This window comes from Geotrypetes seraphini, chromosome 2 (genome assembly GCF_902459505.1).
Source record: "Geotrypetes seraphini chromosome 2, aGeoSer1.1, whole genome shotgun sequence".
Lineage (NCBI taxonomy): Eukaryota > Metazoa > Chordata > Amphibia > Gymnophiona > Dermophiidae > Geotrypetes > Geotrypetes seraphini.
The window spans coordinates 460045109-460064660 of NC_047085.1; the positions used below are offsets into that span (position 1 = coordinate 460045109).

General features: G+C 43.6%; 1 protein-coding gene across 3 annotated transcripts in view; it reads left to right on the top strand.

The window, feature by feature from the left end:
* Window positions 1-202: 202 nt before the first annotated feature.
* Window positions 203-19552, top strand: part of LOC117354294 (double-stranded RNA-specific editase B2-like) — a 134190-nt gene continuing 114840 nt past the window's right edge. The window contains exon 1 of one of the 3 annotated variants that reach the window (XM_033931538.1): window positions 203-302. In XM_033931538.1, the coding sequence (XP_033787429.1) occupies window positions 218-302 (85 nt within the window). In that variant the 5' untranslated portion in view covers window positions 203-217. Of the gene's footprint in view, window positions 303-4690; window positions 4807-7124; window positions 7417-19552 lie in introns of those variants that run through there. The other 2 variants (XM_033931539.1, XM_033931537.1) reach the window with 2 other exon arrangements.

The window sequence follows — 19552 nt, forward strand, 5'->3', positions numbered from 1 at the left end:
ATATATCACGATATATACTCGTATGTGCTTCACAGTCTTACGTTTACAATTTATTTATGCGATTTCAAAACAGTTAATTATTCATCTGTGGAATTTTTCTGCCAGAATGGTTTTCTACAGATCTTCAGGCGCGCCTGGCCGCTTCAGTCAAAATATTGATCAAATTCCTGTTGATTGGATCTTGCAGGACTTTGCAGACACCATATATCAACTGGTTATGCGGAAGTTTCAAGAACTGACAGACAATTTCACTTCCATTCACGCACGCCACAAAGTCCTTGCAGCAATTGTGATGACCAGAGGTAAGAGGTCCCTCTTTCTTTTCCTTTTTTTTCTAGCCTGCAGCACTTTCATGAGTGATGTATTATTTATAGCACCTGATCCAAAGTACTGAAAGATCCCACAGTTGCCCAAAAGTATATCAAGCCAAGGGAATGAAATATTACATATAAAATATTAATCATATATCAGGTGCTTCAAAACATATTGAGTCATAAACTCTCTGCAAAAGTAGTGTTTCTTAATACTGATGTTTAGCATGTATAGCAAAAAAAATGGCACACTGACAACCCATCAGAAGTCTTGCTGCATTGGGAAATGGCTGTAAAATGTAGCACCTGGACAGTACTAAGTTTTTATTTTATTTGCCTAGCACAATTAGAACAATGGGATTTACAAAAAAACTATCACAATAAAAACCTCTCCCAGCAGTGCCTTCGCCGCCTGACTGCGTTGCTTGTTGTCAGTTTGACCGTGTGCTTTAAATCCAGCTAGAAAATGGCGCTACCGTTGGGTTATGTATACAGATTAAGATGAGTTTCAGCTTATATCTCTTACTGTTCACATTTTAATACAGTTTCTGTCTATTCAAATAAGCATATGATATAATTTTACAACAAAAAAATCCACAGGGACTAGCTTTCTAGCTGCAATTCTGTTGCGCATACTGATTTTGTATATAAACTCATGTGACGTGCAATAACTTAGGGGTCCTTTTACTAAGCTCTGATAGTTGCTAACGTGCGCCTAACATAGCTTAAAATGGTATACCACAGGATGCGCTAATCTATATGCTAAAAAATGCTTCTATTTTGGGGATTTTTCTTATTTCTTATGTTACTTATTTGTGTTATTAATTGCTCGCTGATTCTAAGCCTTGGATTCCATTTTGAGGACTTGGGTTAAAGCAGGGATGTCCAACCTTTTGGCTTTCCTGGGCCTCATTGGCCCAAAAAAAATGTTTCTGGGGCCTCATAAACGCTGCAGCAAGACAGAGGAGGGAGCCGGCAAGATGGTAAACACCTGGGGGCAGCAGAGGAAAACACTGCATCGCCCTCGACCGGGGCCGCACAAAATACTTCACGGGGCTGCATGCGGCCCTCAGGCCACAGGTTGGACACCCCTGGGTTAAAGTTAAGCTACTAAATTACTATATATTGGTAAAATATTTTTTCTTTTTCTGTTTAACTTTATCTTTCTGTACAATTGGATACTTGAAATGTTAATGAAAACTTGATAAATAAAATAATTTTTTTTAAAAATGCTTCTATTTTGGGGAGGGATGTACCAGGGGGGGCGTTCGTGTGCTAATCAGTTTGCTCAGCTACATTACTGCACGCTCACTGGTTAGGACAGGATCCCTGCTTGAACCTGTGTCACCTATAAAATTGTTGGTGGTAAGAGCTCACATGGTATTTGTTATCAGTGGTTGTTATCAGTGGTTATCATGCTATTAGCCACTTTAACGAATGGCCATTAATACAAACACGGAAAACTGGCTATTTTACGGCTGTGAGAAAAAATGACCTTATTGCACACGAAAAACCAGGGCAAGGGCACACTAAGGCCTCTTTTTGCCATAAGTTAGTAAAAGAACCCATTAATAAGCTAAGCACCTGTAAGTCAGTAAGCATTAAGTTGCTAAGTAGGGAGCACAGTGCTCTCTAAACTGGACAGGGGTCCTCCCAATTGTGTAGTAAGGGGGGGGGCAGACCGCCCCGGGTGCATCGGCACCTCTCCTCCTCTCCCAACATACCTCTTGAAATGTTTGCCAACCCGAGCAGCATCTTCCACCGGCTGCTCGTGCCAGACTTGGCTCCCTTCCGATGTCATTTCCCAGTCGCATGACCAGGAAATGACATCAGAAGGGAGCTGAGGCTGGCACCAGCAGCAGGTGGAAGATGCTGCTTGCGCTGGTGAACATTTCAACAGGTATGCCAGGGGGTGCAAAGAAGAGGAGAGGCCCCATGAAGATGACATCCGAAGGGCAAGAGGCAATCAAATGGGGGGGTGCAAAGTATAGCAGGGAAGAGCGAGGGACACTCAGCATGACGATGCTGGGTGCCACCGCCCCAGATGCCAACCTCCCTGGCTATGCCACTGAGTTTTCCACTTATGGTCCTGCCAGTGGGGGGTGCTGTTTCACTATTATATTTTCAATAATGAGGGACATGAAAACTCTGCAGAACTCCAGGGAATCTGCCTGTCCCTAATGATTGAAAACAAAATATTGAAGCACACACACACACACACACACACACACTGACAGCAATGCAATTTAGAGGACTCCTGTTCATCTTAGAGGGAATGGTGGTAGAGAGAGAGCCATACAAATCTATCTAAACTAAACTAAACCTTAAGTTTATATACCGCATCTTCTCCACGGAAGTAGAGCTCGGTACGGTTTACAAGAACTTAAAATATGAGAAAGGATAGGAAAAGATTTACATAAGCTTATAAGTAGAGTGGAAAAGTAAGGGAAAAATAGGATTACATGTTAGAGAAGAGCCAGGTTTTTTAGATAGATTTGAATATGTGTGGCACAGTGGTTAAAGTTACAGCCTCAGCACCATGGAGTTGTGGGTTCAAACCCATGCTGCTCCTTGTGACCCTGGGCAAATCACTTAATCCCCTACCCCTACCCCATTGCCCCAGGTACATTAGATAGATTGTGAGCCCACCAGGACAGACAAGGAAAAATACTTGAGTACCTGAATAAATTCATGTAAACTGTCCTGAGCTCCCCTGGGAGAACAGTATAGAAAATTGAATAAATAAATAGTGTGAAAAGTTTCCGCCTCTGATAACCAGAGTTGCTATTGTGATGTCACAATGACTTGACTGCCCTTTACTGGGCTCACCTTTACTGCATTCTAGAGTGGTGCAGTGGCTAAAGCTACAGCCTCAATACTTTGACGTTGTGGGTTCAGATCCTTGTGATCCTGGGCAAGTCACTTAATCCCCCATTGCCCCAGGTACATTAGATAGATTGTGAGCCCACCAGGACAGACAGGGAAAATGCTTGAGTACCTGAATAAATTCATCTAAACCGTTCTGAGCTTCCTTGGGAGAACAGTATAGAAAATTGAAGAAAGAAAGAAATAGGCATGTAAATTGGGGAAACTTAACCATCATAGGGAAGAAGTTATCAAATGTGGACTACTGTTAAGACCTGCCATTTTACTGTTAATTTCAGCTTTTTAGTAATAGGGCTCATTGCATAAAATGGGGCCTATGCTAAAAAAAAAAACATGAGTTGGTAATAAAACAATATATTTTAATGGTAGCCCACATTGACAACTACGCTCCTTAGCCTGAATATCTGGATATTTATAAACTAAGAAGCTATGAGGACAAACTAAGTCAAGCAACCTAGGTCAATATTGCTCTAACCAGGTTAAGAGAGAGCCAGATGCATTTGAATTTCAAACTGACCATATAAGAGGGATTTATGCAAATAGCTTTCGACATACAATACAGTAAAATATTGGTATTCCACTGCGCACCTATTAGCCTCTGCGTGGACAACATTTACAAAATACCAACCAGTTCTAGTGAAAATGCAGCAAATCCATGCTAAAAACTAATTTAAGAAATTTACTAAACATGGCCATTTTCAAAAGTTTCCTGACTGTCAGATAACACTGCTCACATTTAAAGAATAAAGGGAAAGCATTTCATCATTTAGCTGCTTGGAATGCAAATGGTGATATTTTTTTTCTGTTTAATCTCACCAAAGGATATAGAAGTGTTAAGGAAAATTTAGAATGCGTAGTGTATACAGTATGAGGTGTCTCAATTTGCCGCATCAGTTATCTCGGTGCTTGACCCTGAAGAATCCTAATAACAGATGTACACATTTAAAAAAAAAAGCACTGAGCTTCCACAGGGAGCCAATGCATTCTTCTCATGGATAAGTAGGTTTTATCCAGATAGCTTATTAAAATGTGCATCACTGGCCCTGAGGGTTACAGTGACCTGTCCTCCTCTGAGGAAGAATTGGTAACACTGGTCCTAGCTCCGGGGAACTTCATCTACACAACTGGCCGGAGAAAATGCAACATTAAGAAACAAATGTCTAACTGGGACCTATCCAGCACTTGCTGATTAAGTAAGGAATCACTCCAGTGTAGAGTATACCGTATACTGTCATAGGCGTCGGAACAGGGAGGACCACAGGGGCCTTGGCCTCCCCAAAAATTACTCATCCTGTAGGTGATCCATTGGGGAGAAACCCCCACTTCTTGCAAGGCTGGGAGCTTGCTACCGGTCAGCATGCCTCTCTAACGTGTCCCTGCCTGCATCTAATCCTCCCCTCTTCCCGCCTGCTCACCTGCCCGCCATGTTTAACTTCTTAGAAAAGCGCTGCGCCACTATGCCACAGGCTTCGGCGTCTTCTTTCCAAAGCGACCCACCCTCTCTGATAACTTCCTGTTTCCACTAAGGCTGGCCGCAGTGGAGAGAAGACGCTGAGGCCTGCAGCAGAGCGGCGCGGCGCTTTTCTAAAAAGTTAAATGCGGCGGGCGGGTGAGCAGGTGGGAGGGAGGAGGGGGAGAAGTAGATGCCAGCAGGTGTGCATTACTGAGTGCCGACAGCTTGGTGTAGAAGGGAGGAGCATGTGGATCTAGGGAAAGGGAGAGATATGGACAGAGGAAGTAAGAGAGGGAGAGATGGACATGCGGGAAGGCAGAGGGGGGAAATAGGGAGAAATGGATGGGGAGGGGGCAAGATGAGAAGAGGGAGAGAGATTCGGGAAGGGAACAAGAGGAAGGGAGAGATATGGACAGAGGAAGTAAGAGAGGGACAGATGGACATGAGGGAAGGCAGGGAGGAGGGAGAAATGGATGTGGAGGGGGCAAGGAGAGAGATTCGGGGAGGGGACAGAAGGGGGAGGGAATGATGAACAACTCGGGGAAAGCAGTGAAGGAAGAGAAGACATGGCTAGGAAAAGGAGGAGGCAATATGGACTGGGGACTGTGAGACATGAGAGATGTCATACTTGGGAGCACACCAGGACCTCTGGCCATAATCTGCTGTTGCTGCTTGTGGCTTTATGAAAAAAGAAGTGCAGCTGGAAAGAAGGAGAAGGAGACCTACTTGGATGTTTTAGAGCCAGCTAGAACACAGGTACACACTCTTGAGAGGGGGCATGAACTTGGGACACAGAAGGGAGGGAGGAAGAGAGGCACATTGGGTCACAGGAGGGAATGGAGGAAGAGATGTGGTATGGAGCTGGAGAGGGGTGATAGAAGCAGAAATGTTAGACATGGGGCTAATGGGTGAAAGATGCTGCACACAGTCCAGAGGTTAAGAGAGGGCAAAATATTGGATGTGGCACTAGAGGGGGTGGGAGACAAGCATCCTGGATCCCTCTCTCTCTTTCCCCACTCCCTTTGCAGCAAGGGAAGGAATGAGAGAGAGAGAGAGAGAGAGGAAGACATTGCACATGGGGGGTGGAGCAGAGAGGAAGAAATGCTGTGCAGTGGTGGGGAGAGGAAAAAGAGTGCACTTTGTGTAGTTTAATTTTGTGATTACCATTGTGTATTATTAATAAGATTATATTGTATGTCTATGAAAAATGAATGGAAGAAATGGTGTATACAATTAGTGCTATTATTATGGGGGTGAGGTCAAGGGAGGAGCTTGGACAGGTCTGGGGTGGGGGTCTAAGGTGCAGCTTTTGGGCCTCCCAAACAAAAAAGCGTTCTGCTGCCTATATATACTGTGTTCTTCAGTGGAGTCTGGCTGGTACTTGACAACAGTTTGGGGCCAGATACTAATCGGGTTAAATAGGGAGGATAGCTCTACCAGCATTGGATCCTTGTATCTAAACAGTTAAGACAGGTTAAATGATTAGTAAAATAGCCCTTCCATCTGCAATGAAACCTACTCATGCTTGAAATAGAATAGTTAATATCACCTGGCCGAAAAGAGACAGGGCTGAAGTTTATGTGGCTGAGAATACATATCAGTTTCATAAGCAAATCCCATGTGTTCTTTATGCCTTAGAGAGTTTCCCTTTATAAATTTTCCTGTTACACTATACGGACTAGAGTATGTCCCCATGAACCTACAAATCTTAAACTCAGTTCCATAACTGGCCTGGAACTTAAGCTGGCCTGATGCCTTGACAACAGTGTAGATGTCCAATCTTCCACCTCCTCTCAAACTAAAACCCAACCAAATCCAATCTTATCTCCAACCCCCTCCCAACTCAGCATCTTCCCTCTTTCCCGTCAAACCCACACCGAACACCCCTCCCCCTCTATCTGGCATCTCTCTGTAAACACCAACCTCCCTCCGAAGCTTTCCAATGGCTACGTTTTGCTCCCTCTGCCGCAACTTCCTGTTTCCGGCAGGGTGGGACATGGCACATGGAAAAAAGTTGCGGCACAGAGAACGGGACTTAGGAGAAGCAAAGTTATTGGTGTTATTGGAAACTTCAGAGGCGCAGGTAGGACGCGGAGATGGAGCGTTTGAGAATGAGGGAGAGAAGTTGGTGCCACGGATGGGGAGACTGGGGAGAATGGAAGAAAGAAGAAGAGATGCCAGGCCCTGGGGAGGGGGAAGACAGAGAGTGAGAGAGACAGAAAGACCTGAAACAAAGGGGAGGCAGAAGAGAGGGGGGCAAATGTTGGACTTAGGGGTGTCTAAAAGGAAGAGAGAGAAAGAGACTGCAGAGAGGTGGAAAGATTCTGGACCAAGGAGGGAGGGAGGAAGGAAGGAAGGACAGAGAGAGGGGCAGAGAAAGACCTGGAAGAAAGGAGAACAAATGCTGGGCAGGGGGGAGGGGGTTATAAGCAGAAGAAAGAGAAAGAGAGAGAGAGGCCTGGACCAAAGGGGAAAGACAGGAGGCAGATGCTGGACTATGGGAGGTGCAGACAGAGGGGGGAGACCCTGAAGACGAACAGAGAGATGCAAGATCATAACAGAGGAGGGAGAGAGAGGGAGACCTGGAACAAAGATGGTGGAAGGTACAAAGGGGAACTGACACACTGGATCTAGGGATCCAGCACATGGAAAAGAGAGAGAGAGACCTGGACCCAAAGAGGATGGGACTGGATTGTGAAAGAAATGTTGGATGCAGAGTCAGAAGGAAATCAAACCAGAAACTAATTAAATCACCAGACAACAAAGGTAGGAAAAATGATTTTATTTTCAATTTAGTGATTGAAATGTGTCAGTTTTGAAAATTTATATCTGCTGTATGTATTGTGTGTATGTGAAAAATGAAAGGAAAACATTGCATTACAAGAGAGGGGGGCAAGGATCTGGGGCACAGCTTGGGTGGGTTTAGGGCGGAGCTTGGGAGGTCTGTGGTTGGGGGTACTTAGCTTGAAGTAGTTGAGAAACACTCCTATAGGCAATCAGCCAGTGCCTCTCCTGCCCTCTTCCATGCTTGCACCCCCTACTTGTGTCTCAGGGCCCATCTGGAAGGCCTCTGCGCATGCGCGAATGTCGACGTGATGATGTCACGCACGCATGTGATGTCATCACAGCAACGTTCGCGGACTTCTGGGTGCCTCGAGCCATGGCCACTACCTGCGGCCCTCGCTACATTTTCTGACTTCATTGCAGCCCTGGATCATTTTTGAGTTGTGCAGGCCTGCTCTACACAAAGGCTTATGGTCCTGTAGTATTGAGTTTTATCAGATAAAGAAAGCCACCCTTCTGAGAAAATGTGCTTCCTTGTTATTCAGACTCTAATAGAGCTTATGTGAATGTACAATTAAAGTAAAATTAGCACTATAAGCATAGATTTTCTGTGCACCAAAATTGCTAAAACAATAGAGAACAACTGTCATCAAACCCATTTATTCCATTGCATTGCCAAACCCCCTCTCTCAGGGATGGATTGCATTATCATTGTAAATCAAAGGAAAATGATATTTAAACACTATTTTCCTGTTTGCTTTTGATAGATTTTGACAGGCCTCTCTGTGCTCAAGTAGTTTCTACAGTTGTCGGTTCTGTCAACACAAAATGTGAAAAACTCATTTGTACATCTGGTCCTAAATGTAGGCAACACTTTATCCTATAATCTGCTCTGGTAATAGCGCAGACAATCATTGTAATAGTAAAAACAAACAGGAAGGTTTTATTATTATTATTATTGCTGGGATATCGCAAATTAGAGGTATGTTTTGGGATATTCAAATTGGTGTGCTGCGAGTAGACATCCCCATGCTACCTGTATTCTTCCTGATTCTTCCTATGACTGGGGGGGGGGGGAGCAAATCCTTATGCAAAACTCCAGTAGAATAAAATTATATACCAATCTGAAGTTGTTCCAAAAATAATCCTTGTACTCAGGTACTGGATTCAAAAGAATCTTTGAAAGTAATGAGATCAAAAGAGTTTCAGTGCTAAAACTGGGACTCACTCACCAGGGTCTCTCCAATTGACATTTCTTTTCTGTCCTATTTTCTTCATTTCTTCCCCTCAGACATTGATTTTTCATGCTCAGCATTCTCCAATTTATTTGTTTGCTTCTCAAATGTCATCCCTCCTTCTCATACTCCAGTTTCAAGCTCTTTTTACTGCTGCTGTCTACCTTTCCATCCTTCCCCACAACCTATGTCAAACATTTCCCCTCTTCTCCCTCTCCATCCATATCGGGCATCTCTCCTGACTTCCTTCCTTCATGCCCAGCCATCTCTCTCTGATCTTCCCTCTTAACCAGCATCTCCCCCAATCTTCCCTCCCAACGTCCTCCATGTCTAGAACATCCTCCCATCTCCTTTCTACCATATCCAACATGCCCCTGATCTCTCCTTCTATCTTCTTTCTTATCCATCATCTTCTCCAATCTCCCCTTCTGCCTTCTTTTCTGCACACATAACCCCAATTTCCCATCTTTCTCCATGTCTCGTATGTCCCCCAATTTTCCCTTCCACCTTCCTCCATGTCCAGTATTTTCTCCCATCTAACTTTCCACCCATCCTCATCTCCCCCTGATCTCTCCTTCTACCTAGCTTCCTCTCCAACTCTTCCTCTACTCAGCCTCCTTTCTAGCATCTCTCCCAGATCTCTCCTATTAAATGCGCTCCTCTCTAGTTCTCCTCTTGATCTTCTAACCATCTTCCATCCTCAATTTTCTGTCTTCCTCCATATTTAGGCCCCTTCCACCTTGTCCAGCATTTCCCTTAATCTCTCCTTCCACCTGGTATCCTCTTCAGCATCTTCCCCCAGTCTCCTTTCCTTTTCAGCATCTCTTCCTGATGTGACCTTTCTCCACCTTACTTCCTGTCCAGCATGCTCCCCACTTCATCTCTCACCTAACTCCATTTCAGTATGTCCTTTCTATCTTACTCTGTGTCTCTTCCTTCCTCCTCTCCTTCTCTGTAATCTTCTGTCCTTGTCCCCAGCAGTGATTACCTCAACCAGCATTCAGCCAGCGTTGGGACATTTTCTCTGCAGGGCCCTACCTGCGTGGAAACAGGAAATTGTCATAGTAGACAAGCTCTGCAGGAAAAAAGGCCCCAACTTGCTGGCTGAGCGGGGTTTGAGGTAATCACTGCCAGGGACAAGGACAGAAGATTAAGGGGAAAGAGAGAGGCTCTCTTAGAGGTGGCAACTGCAGTGGACAGGTGGGAGACGAGAAGAAAAAGCTTCCATCAGTGCTGTTACCGCCGGGCGACTAGGCCCCACCCATTCCACACTCCACTGCCTCTTGTTCCAGAAGAGAGAGGAGGGAACTAGCTGGGAGGCAGGGCGCTGTAATCCCTCCAGTTGAGCTGGCTTTGACCATGGGCTGGGGATTTAATAAGAACATAAGAATTGCCACTGCTGGGTCAGACCAGTGGGTCCATCGTGCCCAGCAGTCCGCTCCCACAGCAGCCCCCAGGTCAAAGACCAGTGCTCTAAATGAGCCCAGCCTCACCTGCGTACGTTCCAGTTTAGCAGGAACTTGTCCAACTTTGTCTTGAATCCCTGGAGGGTGTTTTCCCCTATAACAAACTCCGGAAGAGTGTTCCAGTTTTCTACCACTCTCTGGGTGAAGAAGAACTTTCTTACATTTGTACGGAATCTATCCCCTTTCAGCTTTAGAGAGTGACATCTCGTTCTCCCTACCTTGGAGATGGTGAACAATCTGTCTTTATCTGCTAAGTCTATTACCTTCAGTATTTTGATGTTTCAATCATGTCACCTATCAGTCTTCTCTTTTCAAGGGAGAAAAGGCTCAGTTTCTCCAATCTCTCACTGTACGGCAACTCCTCCATCCCCTTAACCATTATAGTCACTCTTCTCTGGACCCTTTCGAGTAGTACCGTGCCCTTCTTCATGTATGGCGACCAGTGCTGGACAGAGTACTCCAGTTGAGGGCACACCATGGCCTAGTACAGCGGCATGATAACCTTCTCCGATCTGTTCGTGATCCCCTTCTTTATCATTCCTAGCATTCTGTTCACCCTTTTCACCGCCACCGCACATTGCATGGACGGCTTCATTGATTTGTCGATCAGAGCTCCCAAGTCTTTTTCTTGGGAGGTCTCTCCAAGTACCGCCCCGGACATCCTCTATTCGTGCATGAGATTTTTGTTACCAACATGCATCACTTTACACTTATCCATATTGAACCTCATTTGCCATGCCGATGCCCATTTCTCGAGCTTGATTATGTCACGTTGCAGATTTTCGTAATCCCCCTGTGTCTTCACTACTCTGAATAACTTCGTATCGTCCGCAAATTTAATCACCTCACTCATCGTACCAATGTCCAGATCATTTATAAAGATGTTGAAGAGTACGGGTGCAAGCACCGAGCCCTGCAGCACCCCACTGGTGACGCTCTTCCAGTCCGAGTATTGTCTATTTACCCCCACTCTCTGTTTCCTATGTTCCAGCCAGTTTTTAATCCACTTGAGTATTTCACCCTCGATTCCATGGCTCGCATTTTTTCGAAGTAGTCATTCATTTGGAACCTTGTTGAACGCCTTCTGAAAATCCAGATATACAATGTCGACCGGGTCGCCTTTGTCTATCTGCATGTTTACTCCCTCGAAGAAGTGCAGCAAGTTCATCAAACAAGATCTTCCTTTTGCTGAAACCGTGCTGGCTGGTCCTCATCAGACCGTGTCCGTCCGTGTCCGTGCTCCCTCCAAAGGCCCTGGGAACATGTTTCTTTTGCCTAAGGTAATTTCATTGGTTGAGCAGGCTTCTGACTGCTGCATGCTCAACCAATCAAATCTCAGAGTAGTGCCTTCAGGGCCTTAAGGGGGCTGAGTGAATCCCCAAACCAACTGTGTTTTGTTTTGATTTTTTTTTGTTTGTTTACCTTTTTGCTGATATGGTTTGATTGGTTGAGCAGGCAGCCTGCTCATCCAATCAAACTGCTTCCAGCAAACATTAAACAAACACACATAAAACAAAGCACAGCTGCGCTGATGGATTCACTGAAGGCCCTTAAGGTCATGATGGCACACCACTGCATATAGATTCACACTGTAGCCTTTACCCTGTCTCCAGATCTTCCTAGGCCTTTAGAGGTGTGTACAACAAACTTTGCTCTGTGTGTAGGTGTTTTGGTAGACATAGTTGGACAACAGCAGGGATGGGATTGCAATGTACACTTTTTCCTCCAAATCCGCAGTTTCAGTATCTGCGGATTTGGTTATTCGCAAATTATTTTTTGTATCCATTTTCGGGCTATTTTTAAGACGTCGTAAGCCTTACCTGGTGGTCTAGCAGGTTTTCGGGGGGGGGGGGGGGGAGAGGCAGGAGCGATCTTCTACACTCCTGCCTGGTGCAGATCACTCATAGGAAATGGCTGCCGTGAGCTCCCGTAGTAGTCTCGAGAGACTACGAGAGCTCATGGCAGCCATTTCCTATGAGTGATCTGCACAGGGCAGGAGCGTAGGAAGATCTCTCCTGCCCTAAAAACCCACTAGACCACCAGGTAAGGCTTAAAGGATGCCGGGGGGAAGCGGGGGGGGGGGGGGTCAGAGCCAGCCCGAATATTATTCGTGTTTTTTAATATTCGCGGGCCGGCTCTGCCCCTAACCCCTGTGGATACAGAGGGAGAAGTGTACTCACATATCATAAAATGTGCAAGTTCAGACACAGAATACAAGCATAAATTTATATCAGCTTCAGAGCAGATGTGTGTATCAGCAATTGTGCCCCCGTGCTGCTTTTTTAAACCAGTTGCCTTTTTGGACTTTTCATATAGGCATCCTGTTACAGTTTTGGGCTCTTAGATTCCCACTCGTGGTTGCTTGAGCACAGTTCTAGGAGAGAAAGAAGAAAGGACAAGTCCCATATTGGCTTGTGAGTTTTGTAAAATCTCACTACTTTGGTACCCTCAACCCAATGAAAAGCAACTAAGCTACTCCATACTTCTATATATACTTACACCTCAGTATCAATAAGGGAACTGATGCAACTTGTAAAGAGCACTTTTATCTCTTGAAATTTACTTTTGTTAAGTTGAATAACAGGAAAACACAAAGTTAATAATACATTTTTATCTTTGTTTGCTCTCAGCTTAAGGGGCCCTTTTACCAAACTGCAGTAAAAAGTGGCCTTAGTACAGGGATCTCAAAGTCCCTCCTTGAGGGCCGCAATCCAGTCAGGTTTTCAGGATTTCCCCAATGAATATGCATTGAAAGCAGTGCATGCACATAGATCTCATGCATATTCATTGGGGAAATCCTGAAAACCCGACTGGATTGCGGCCCTCAAGGAGGAACTTTGAGACCCCTGCCTTAGTATGTCTTTACGTGAAACATTCCCATGCGCTAAGGCCATTTATACTGGAGGAGTAAAATGGACAATTTTTCTATTTTCTGTATTAATGGTCATGTGCCAATTTTCTCATTAGTACATGGGCCCTACTGCCACCTATTTTGTAGGCAGTAAAGGTTCACACTTTAACCATGCACTAACTAGTTAGCACAAAGCATACCCACTCTCCACCCCTAGACCCATCCCAATGCTAAAATATAAAATTTATTTTCTAGCGCAGGGGTAGCGCATGTCAGTCCTAAAATTATTGTGGGATACTTAAGCAATTTTAGCTGTTGAGGGGTCTTGGGCACCTGAGCCAATCAGGGCCTTAGGCCCCTCCCTGGTGCATCCCAGCATGCAATGGGAGGGGAAGGCCTGCCATTTTGAAGAGGCGGGCTTGCTGGTGGGAGGGAATAAGCACCCCTCCTGCCGGTCTTCTAAAAAAGATATTGGGGGGGGACAGAGGGGGGACGGCTTGTGTGGTGGGGGGCTTTGAGAAGCTGTCAGGTATTTCTTCTGAGCACTGCTCCTCCCCTCCCCAGCAATTTTCCGCACACATAGCATGCATATAATTTGTATGCTATTGTGCTAAGAATCGCCAGTAAAACAAAAATTGCTCCCACCACGGTATTTTTTTTTGTTTACAGAGATGTCGGAGTTTAGAGAATCTGGCCCTCAGAGAACCTAACAAATGAAGAATACATTCAAAGATATCAATGAAAATATGGTTCCAAAATTGCAATCTGATCTAGGAAGTTCGGAGACAGTATCTTGCAGGGGCAGACTAGTAAAATATTCAGTGCAGTCAACAAGTTCTTACAGGGCAACATGAAAGGCCTACAACAAACTTTGCCGGCAAGCGTGCCAAGACAAAGAAAGATGAAAGATTCTCTCCATTTGTTTTTAAAGTTTATTTTCAAAGAAATCACAGAGATGTGATGCCTTTTTACTGTCACACCCTGCAGGTAGACAAGCCAAAAGCACAGCAAGTAATCCAAGCTGCAGCAGAAGTTCTGGAAACAGTTGCCAAGTGTTGTTGCCCCTAATCTAACATAACATGCTGACAGACAAGATTAGATCTCACTCATGGCTCCAGGGCTCCTGGATATACTCATATACTGAAAGAATATTTCAAAGATCTCCTATTCCCTGCATTGAAATACTGACAATATAAAATGGACACATATCCATCCATTGGGGCTGGTCTGGGCTGAGCACAGAGTTTCTAGGCACAGACCCATGGAAGAAGGTCAAGAGTGGCCCCAGCTGCCAGTGAATGGCGCTGAAGGTGCACCTTGAAGGAGATGCCCTTCCAGGCCTCGGGTCAGTGAGGGTCTCAGCAGCTGTGAAGGCATGTCATGTAGAAGGACTACAAAGAAGAAAACATTTTTAAAAATACATCAGTGAGTATTTCATCTTTGTGCAGTTGATCTTCAAGATGAATTCTGATGGTTATTTTTAGAGAAGTGCTGTGGAAAATTTATAATCTTAATACAGCACCTGTGGAAACATCTGTGTCTCTGTGTTCATAGTGCAAAGAACCATGGTGCCACACTTAGAAACCACCCAGTGGCGTAGTAAGGTTAAGAGGCATCCAGAGCGGTAGCACCCCCCCCCCCTGCTCCTTCCACACCTCCCTTGCTCCTTTCCACCCCCCACTCGCACTCTCCGTCTTCCCCCCCCCCCCAGTACCTCTAAATCTTCACCAGCGTGAATAGCTTCTGCAGCATGCTCCTTGCACCAGCATTGAATTTCCCTCTGATATCACTTCTTGGCCCCATGACCCGGAAGTGATTCAGAGGGGAACCAAGCTGACGTGAGCAACCAGCAAGAGAAGTTGCTTGTGCTAGCGAAGATCTACAGAGGTATGGAGTGGGGGGAGGGATGGCATGAGCGTGGTGGGACAGAGAGGTGCCAGCACCCCCACCGACACAGTGCCCAGAGCAGTCCGTACCCCCACCCTTACTACACCACTAAAACTACCGTCAAAAATGTCTATGAGACAAACATGTTTTTGTTTTTTTGTTACATAGAAGTTCCTGGACCCCTGTTCATTTAAAAAATTAGACAGTTCTAAATCTAATAGATGCTGGCACTGTCATCTTGATGTAGGGACACTGGATCATCTGCTGTTCTATTGTCCTTTGATACTTAAATTTTGGAAGTCAATATGGGAACAGATTAATACCATACTGGAGGCATCAATTCCATTGACGTATGAGGTAGTTATATGTGAAACGTTATTGCATATTAAGCCTCCCGTGGACCGCTATAAATGCTGGCTTTTCCTAATTATGACCGGGATAGCCATGCAAATGATTACTCGCAATTGGAAGAATTGGGATCGCCTTAGTTTTCCTTTCTGGTGGGCGAGCTTATGCTTAACTTATAAGTATGAGAAAATGAATGCTGACTTGCTGGGGCATAATAAGATATTCATATTGGTTTGGGGTCCATTGACGTCTTTTGTAGATTTGTTGTAGTTGTCCTCTATCTTTATTTTCCATTGTATTGCACCCATACATCCAGTGGGAGTGGGAGCGGGAGGGGGTATATCTTTTGTTTTGGTATTATTCCTGATGGTGATGATGGCTGGGGGGAAGGAATTTTTATCTTTTGTATAGATTCTAATTGTTTATAAGTGCTTATTTGATTATTATTATTTGTATGTAAATTGTATTGCACTTTTTGTTGGCATTAAAAACTAAATAAAGTAAAAAATAAAAAAAAAAGTCTGTTCCGAGACCTAATCCTCGGCGCATACTTGGACTGTGTAATCAAACTTATTGAAAATTACCAATGGCCAAGCCCTAAAGTCCAAGGACCTGCCTAAAGTAGTGTATCTTCAATCCAGATATACATTTCTTATAAGAGGATTCCAGTCTGAGGTCCTTTTATTAAGGTGCGCTAACAGCTAAATGCCAGGCAGCCTATGGGCCAGATTCTATAAACATAAAAACAAGAATGGCTTTACTGGATCAGACCAATGGTCTATCTAGTCCAGTAGCCCATCCTCACAGTGTCCAGTCCAGGTCACTAGTACATGGCAAAAACCCAAAGATGATGCCTAACCTAAATCCGCACATGATTTTTTTAAATTGGTTATGTGGCATACTATTTGACCACAGTACAAAAGGAAGTGGGAACGGACAATGAACACTGCACTGAAGATCACTGATGTAAAACCACAAGCAGAAGGATACAAGCAGAAGCTGTGGACCTGACACAGCACTGTGTTTCGGCGTCTGAGAAACGCCTGCATCAGGGGTCACTGTGGCGTATATGTTTACAGATGACAGGTCTGGGATAAAACAAAGCTCAGTCCAACTAACATGCCAGAGTAACCAAAATCACTGAAAAGCTATGGAAGTTTTTTTTTTTAATGCTTCCATAGCTTTTCATTGATTTTGGTTAATCTGGCATGTTAGTTGGACTGAGCTTTGTTTTATCCCAGACCTGTCATCTGTGAACATATAGGCCACCTGTCTCCTAGGCACCATTAGGCTCGGTTGTCAATCATCCATAAGGCACCATTTATAGAATCATGCCATGGTTTTCGTGGCCTAAATGAGTGCACCTAAGTTAAACCATGCCCAAAATCTGCCCTGAATCCATCCCAACCATGCCTATTTGACAATAGGTGCCTCGGTGAAGACAACTACATTGAAGTGACAGGCGCCTAACATAGAAACATAGAACATGACGGCAGAAAAGGGCCACGGCCCATCTAGTCTGCCCACACTAATGGCCCACCTCCTAACTACCTCCATGAAGAGATCCCACATGCCAATCCCATCTTTTCTTAAAATCTGGCACGCTGCTGGCCTCAATTACCTGTTGTGGAAGATTATTCCAGCGATCAACCACCCTTTCGGTGAAGAAATATTTTCTGGTGTCGCCATGAAATTTCCCACCCCTGATTTTCAATGGATGCCCTCTTGTTGCCGTGGGTCCTTTAAGGAAAAAGAGATCCTCTTCCACCTCAATACGGCCCGTGACATATTTGAACATCTCGATCATGTCTCTCCTTTCTCTGTGTTCCTCAAGTGAGTACAGCTGCAACTTACCCAGTCGTTCCTCATACGGGAGATCCTTGCGACCTGAGACCATCCTAGTGGCCTACTGGATTGTTTTTAATGGCTCTTTCAATTATCAGCACCGATTAAGCCAATTAAGAAAATTAACTTAGGCGCCAAGATCAGCTAGGTGTGACGATCTACAGTAGGTGCCTAACTTTAGACGTCTTTTATAGAATCAGGGCCATGGTCTTTATCTGCCTTCATTTTTCTATGGGGTGTTTTTTTTCTAAATTATACGCAACCAAAATTAAGACCCTTTTTTACTATGAGCGTCAGAGCAGCATCAAAGCATTTAGCGCTCCAGGCCACGATAGATACTTCTACTGCGGCTTAGTAAAATGAGGGTAAGTGAATAAAACAATTATGAAATCAAATAAACATCAACAATAATTTAAAATCAAAATCACACAAACACAAAAATTGCTACCTCATCAAAAAAGAGAAATATTAATAGAAAACAACAGGATTGAAATAAAGTTAAAAGTATATACAAACTAATAAGGGTCTCTTATCCAGCCGAATAGCATGGACCGGTACGGTAAATGCACCAAAGCTCATAGGAATTGAATGAGCTTCGGTGCATTTACCGCGGTAGCATTGCCTATATGATAAAACGGGGTACATTATTATAAAATAAGAACACATATCAAACCGTACAGGGACCAACATGATACAACAGGGAAAGCGGTTGAACTACAATAGTTATAGTAAAGAGAGTATAGGGAAGCTGATAGGGGGAATCTCTGATGTTTCCTGAGTTGTATACTTCTTTAAAAAGAAGTATCATACATTTGATACTTAAGTGTGAAAAGCATCTTTAAATAAAAAAGACTTTAAGCTGCTCTTAAAGTGATCGAGCTTTTGTTCTCTAAGATGAGAGTGTAGAGCATTCTTTAGCTGCGGAGCATAAATTGTGAATATTTTGTTTCTTTGAGTATTAATGATTTTTAGGGAGGGAATTACAAATAAAATGTGGTCTGCAGATCGTAAGGTTCAATGATGTATATGGTATTAAGAGTTTATCTAGGAATATTAGAAGTATATGAAGAAAGGAGAAAAAGAAGAAAGAGTGAGGTATAGAAAGTTGAACAGAATGAAGGGAAGAGGGTTGAAAGAAGAATGGATAGGAATATGGAAGAGGAAACAGAGGGGGAGGGGGAAGGGAAAAAGGAAAACAAAAGAAGAGGAGGGGGAAAGGGGTATGGGTTAGAAGAAAGGCATTAGGAGAATAGAAGACACCAGAAGCAAAGGAATAAAAAGATAGGTAAATAGAACAATCTCTCAAGGGCTATGAATTATGTATGTGAAGTAAATTACAACAACAACAAAAAAAAACCCTCATAAATCCATATCCTGATTCCTGCTGACACAATGGTGTTGAGTTCAAAAGTAACGTGTTGTGTCTCCCTGAGTAGAAAACTATCAATTTTGCCATCTCTCCATGAAGGTCCCAGTTTTGATAACCAAAAATGATAAATCTTCAAACGTGTGTGATTGAAAAACAAGCAATGCTGTACTGAGGATGCTGTTAATCTATCTCTTGGTACAACTATGATGTTCAAATAAATGGATTCTAAATTTCCTGATAGTTTTGCCTGCATAAAGCTTAGGGCAAGGACAAATAATGACACAAATGGCATGAGTTGTGTCACAGGCAATCAATTGTTTTAGAGAATAGACTTTGAGATAGAGGATGTTGAAAAGTAGAAATATTCAATAAATATGGGCAGAGTATTTGCTGCATTTAAAATGCCCAGTTTTATAAATGTAATTTTCTGTAAGATATGTACAATAGTATAGAAAGCACCAGTTTTTATTTTAAATTCAGATTGCTTGAATATACAATAACCTATGTTAGATTTCTAAAGCAGGCATGATTTTCACATTATATATATATAATTATAAATCACTTTGATACAATTTGGCACTTCACAATGATATATTATTTTCTATGCTTGTATTAACAAGTAAAAAGCTGGCAAAATTTATATTTCACCACTGATATTCTTCCAATAGTGCTCATAAGGTGTATTTTACCACTTTGCCATATTGACACAAATGCTGGTATTATCCTGGTTAGACTACTGTAATTCTCTCTATGCTGGAATAAACACTTCACTTATGCGCAAGCTACAGCTGATACAACACACATCAATAAGACTAATATTCAAACTGAAAAAATTTGATTCCATTTCACTTTACTTCAACAGTCTGCACTGGCTACCTATCTCTGCACACATTATGAAGGGGCCGCTGAAAAGTTCTCAGGCCAACTAACAAAGTTGAGGTAGTCTCCATCGAGGGCTATACACACTAGTCCAGTGATTTTCAACTTTTTTCATTCTGTCAGAAAAATATGGAATGAAAACATGTTAAATCACTGGACTAAGTATGTGGAGGGGCATAATCGAAAAGAATATCTAAGTTCATTTTCGTCTAAGTCGCAAGTCATCCAAAGTAAAGAA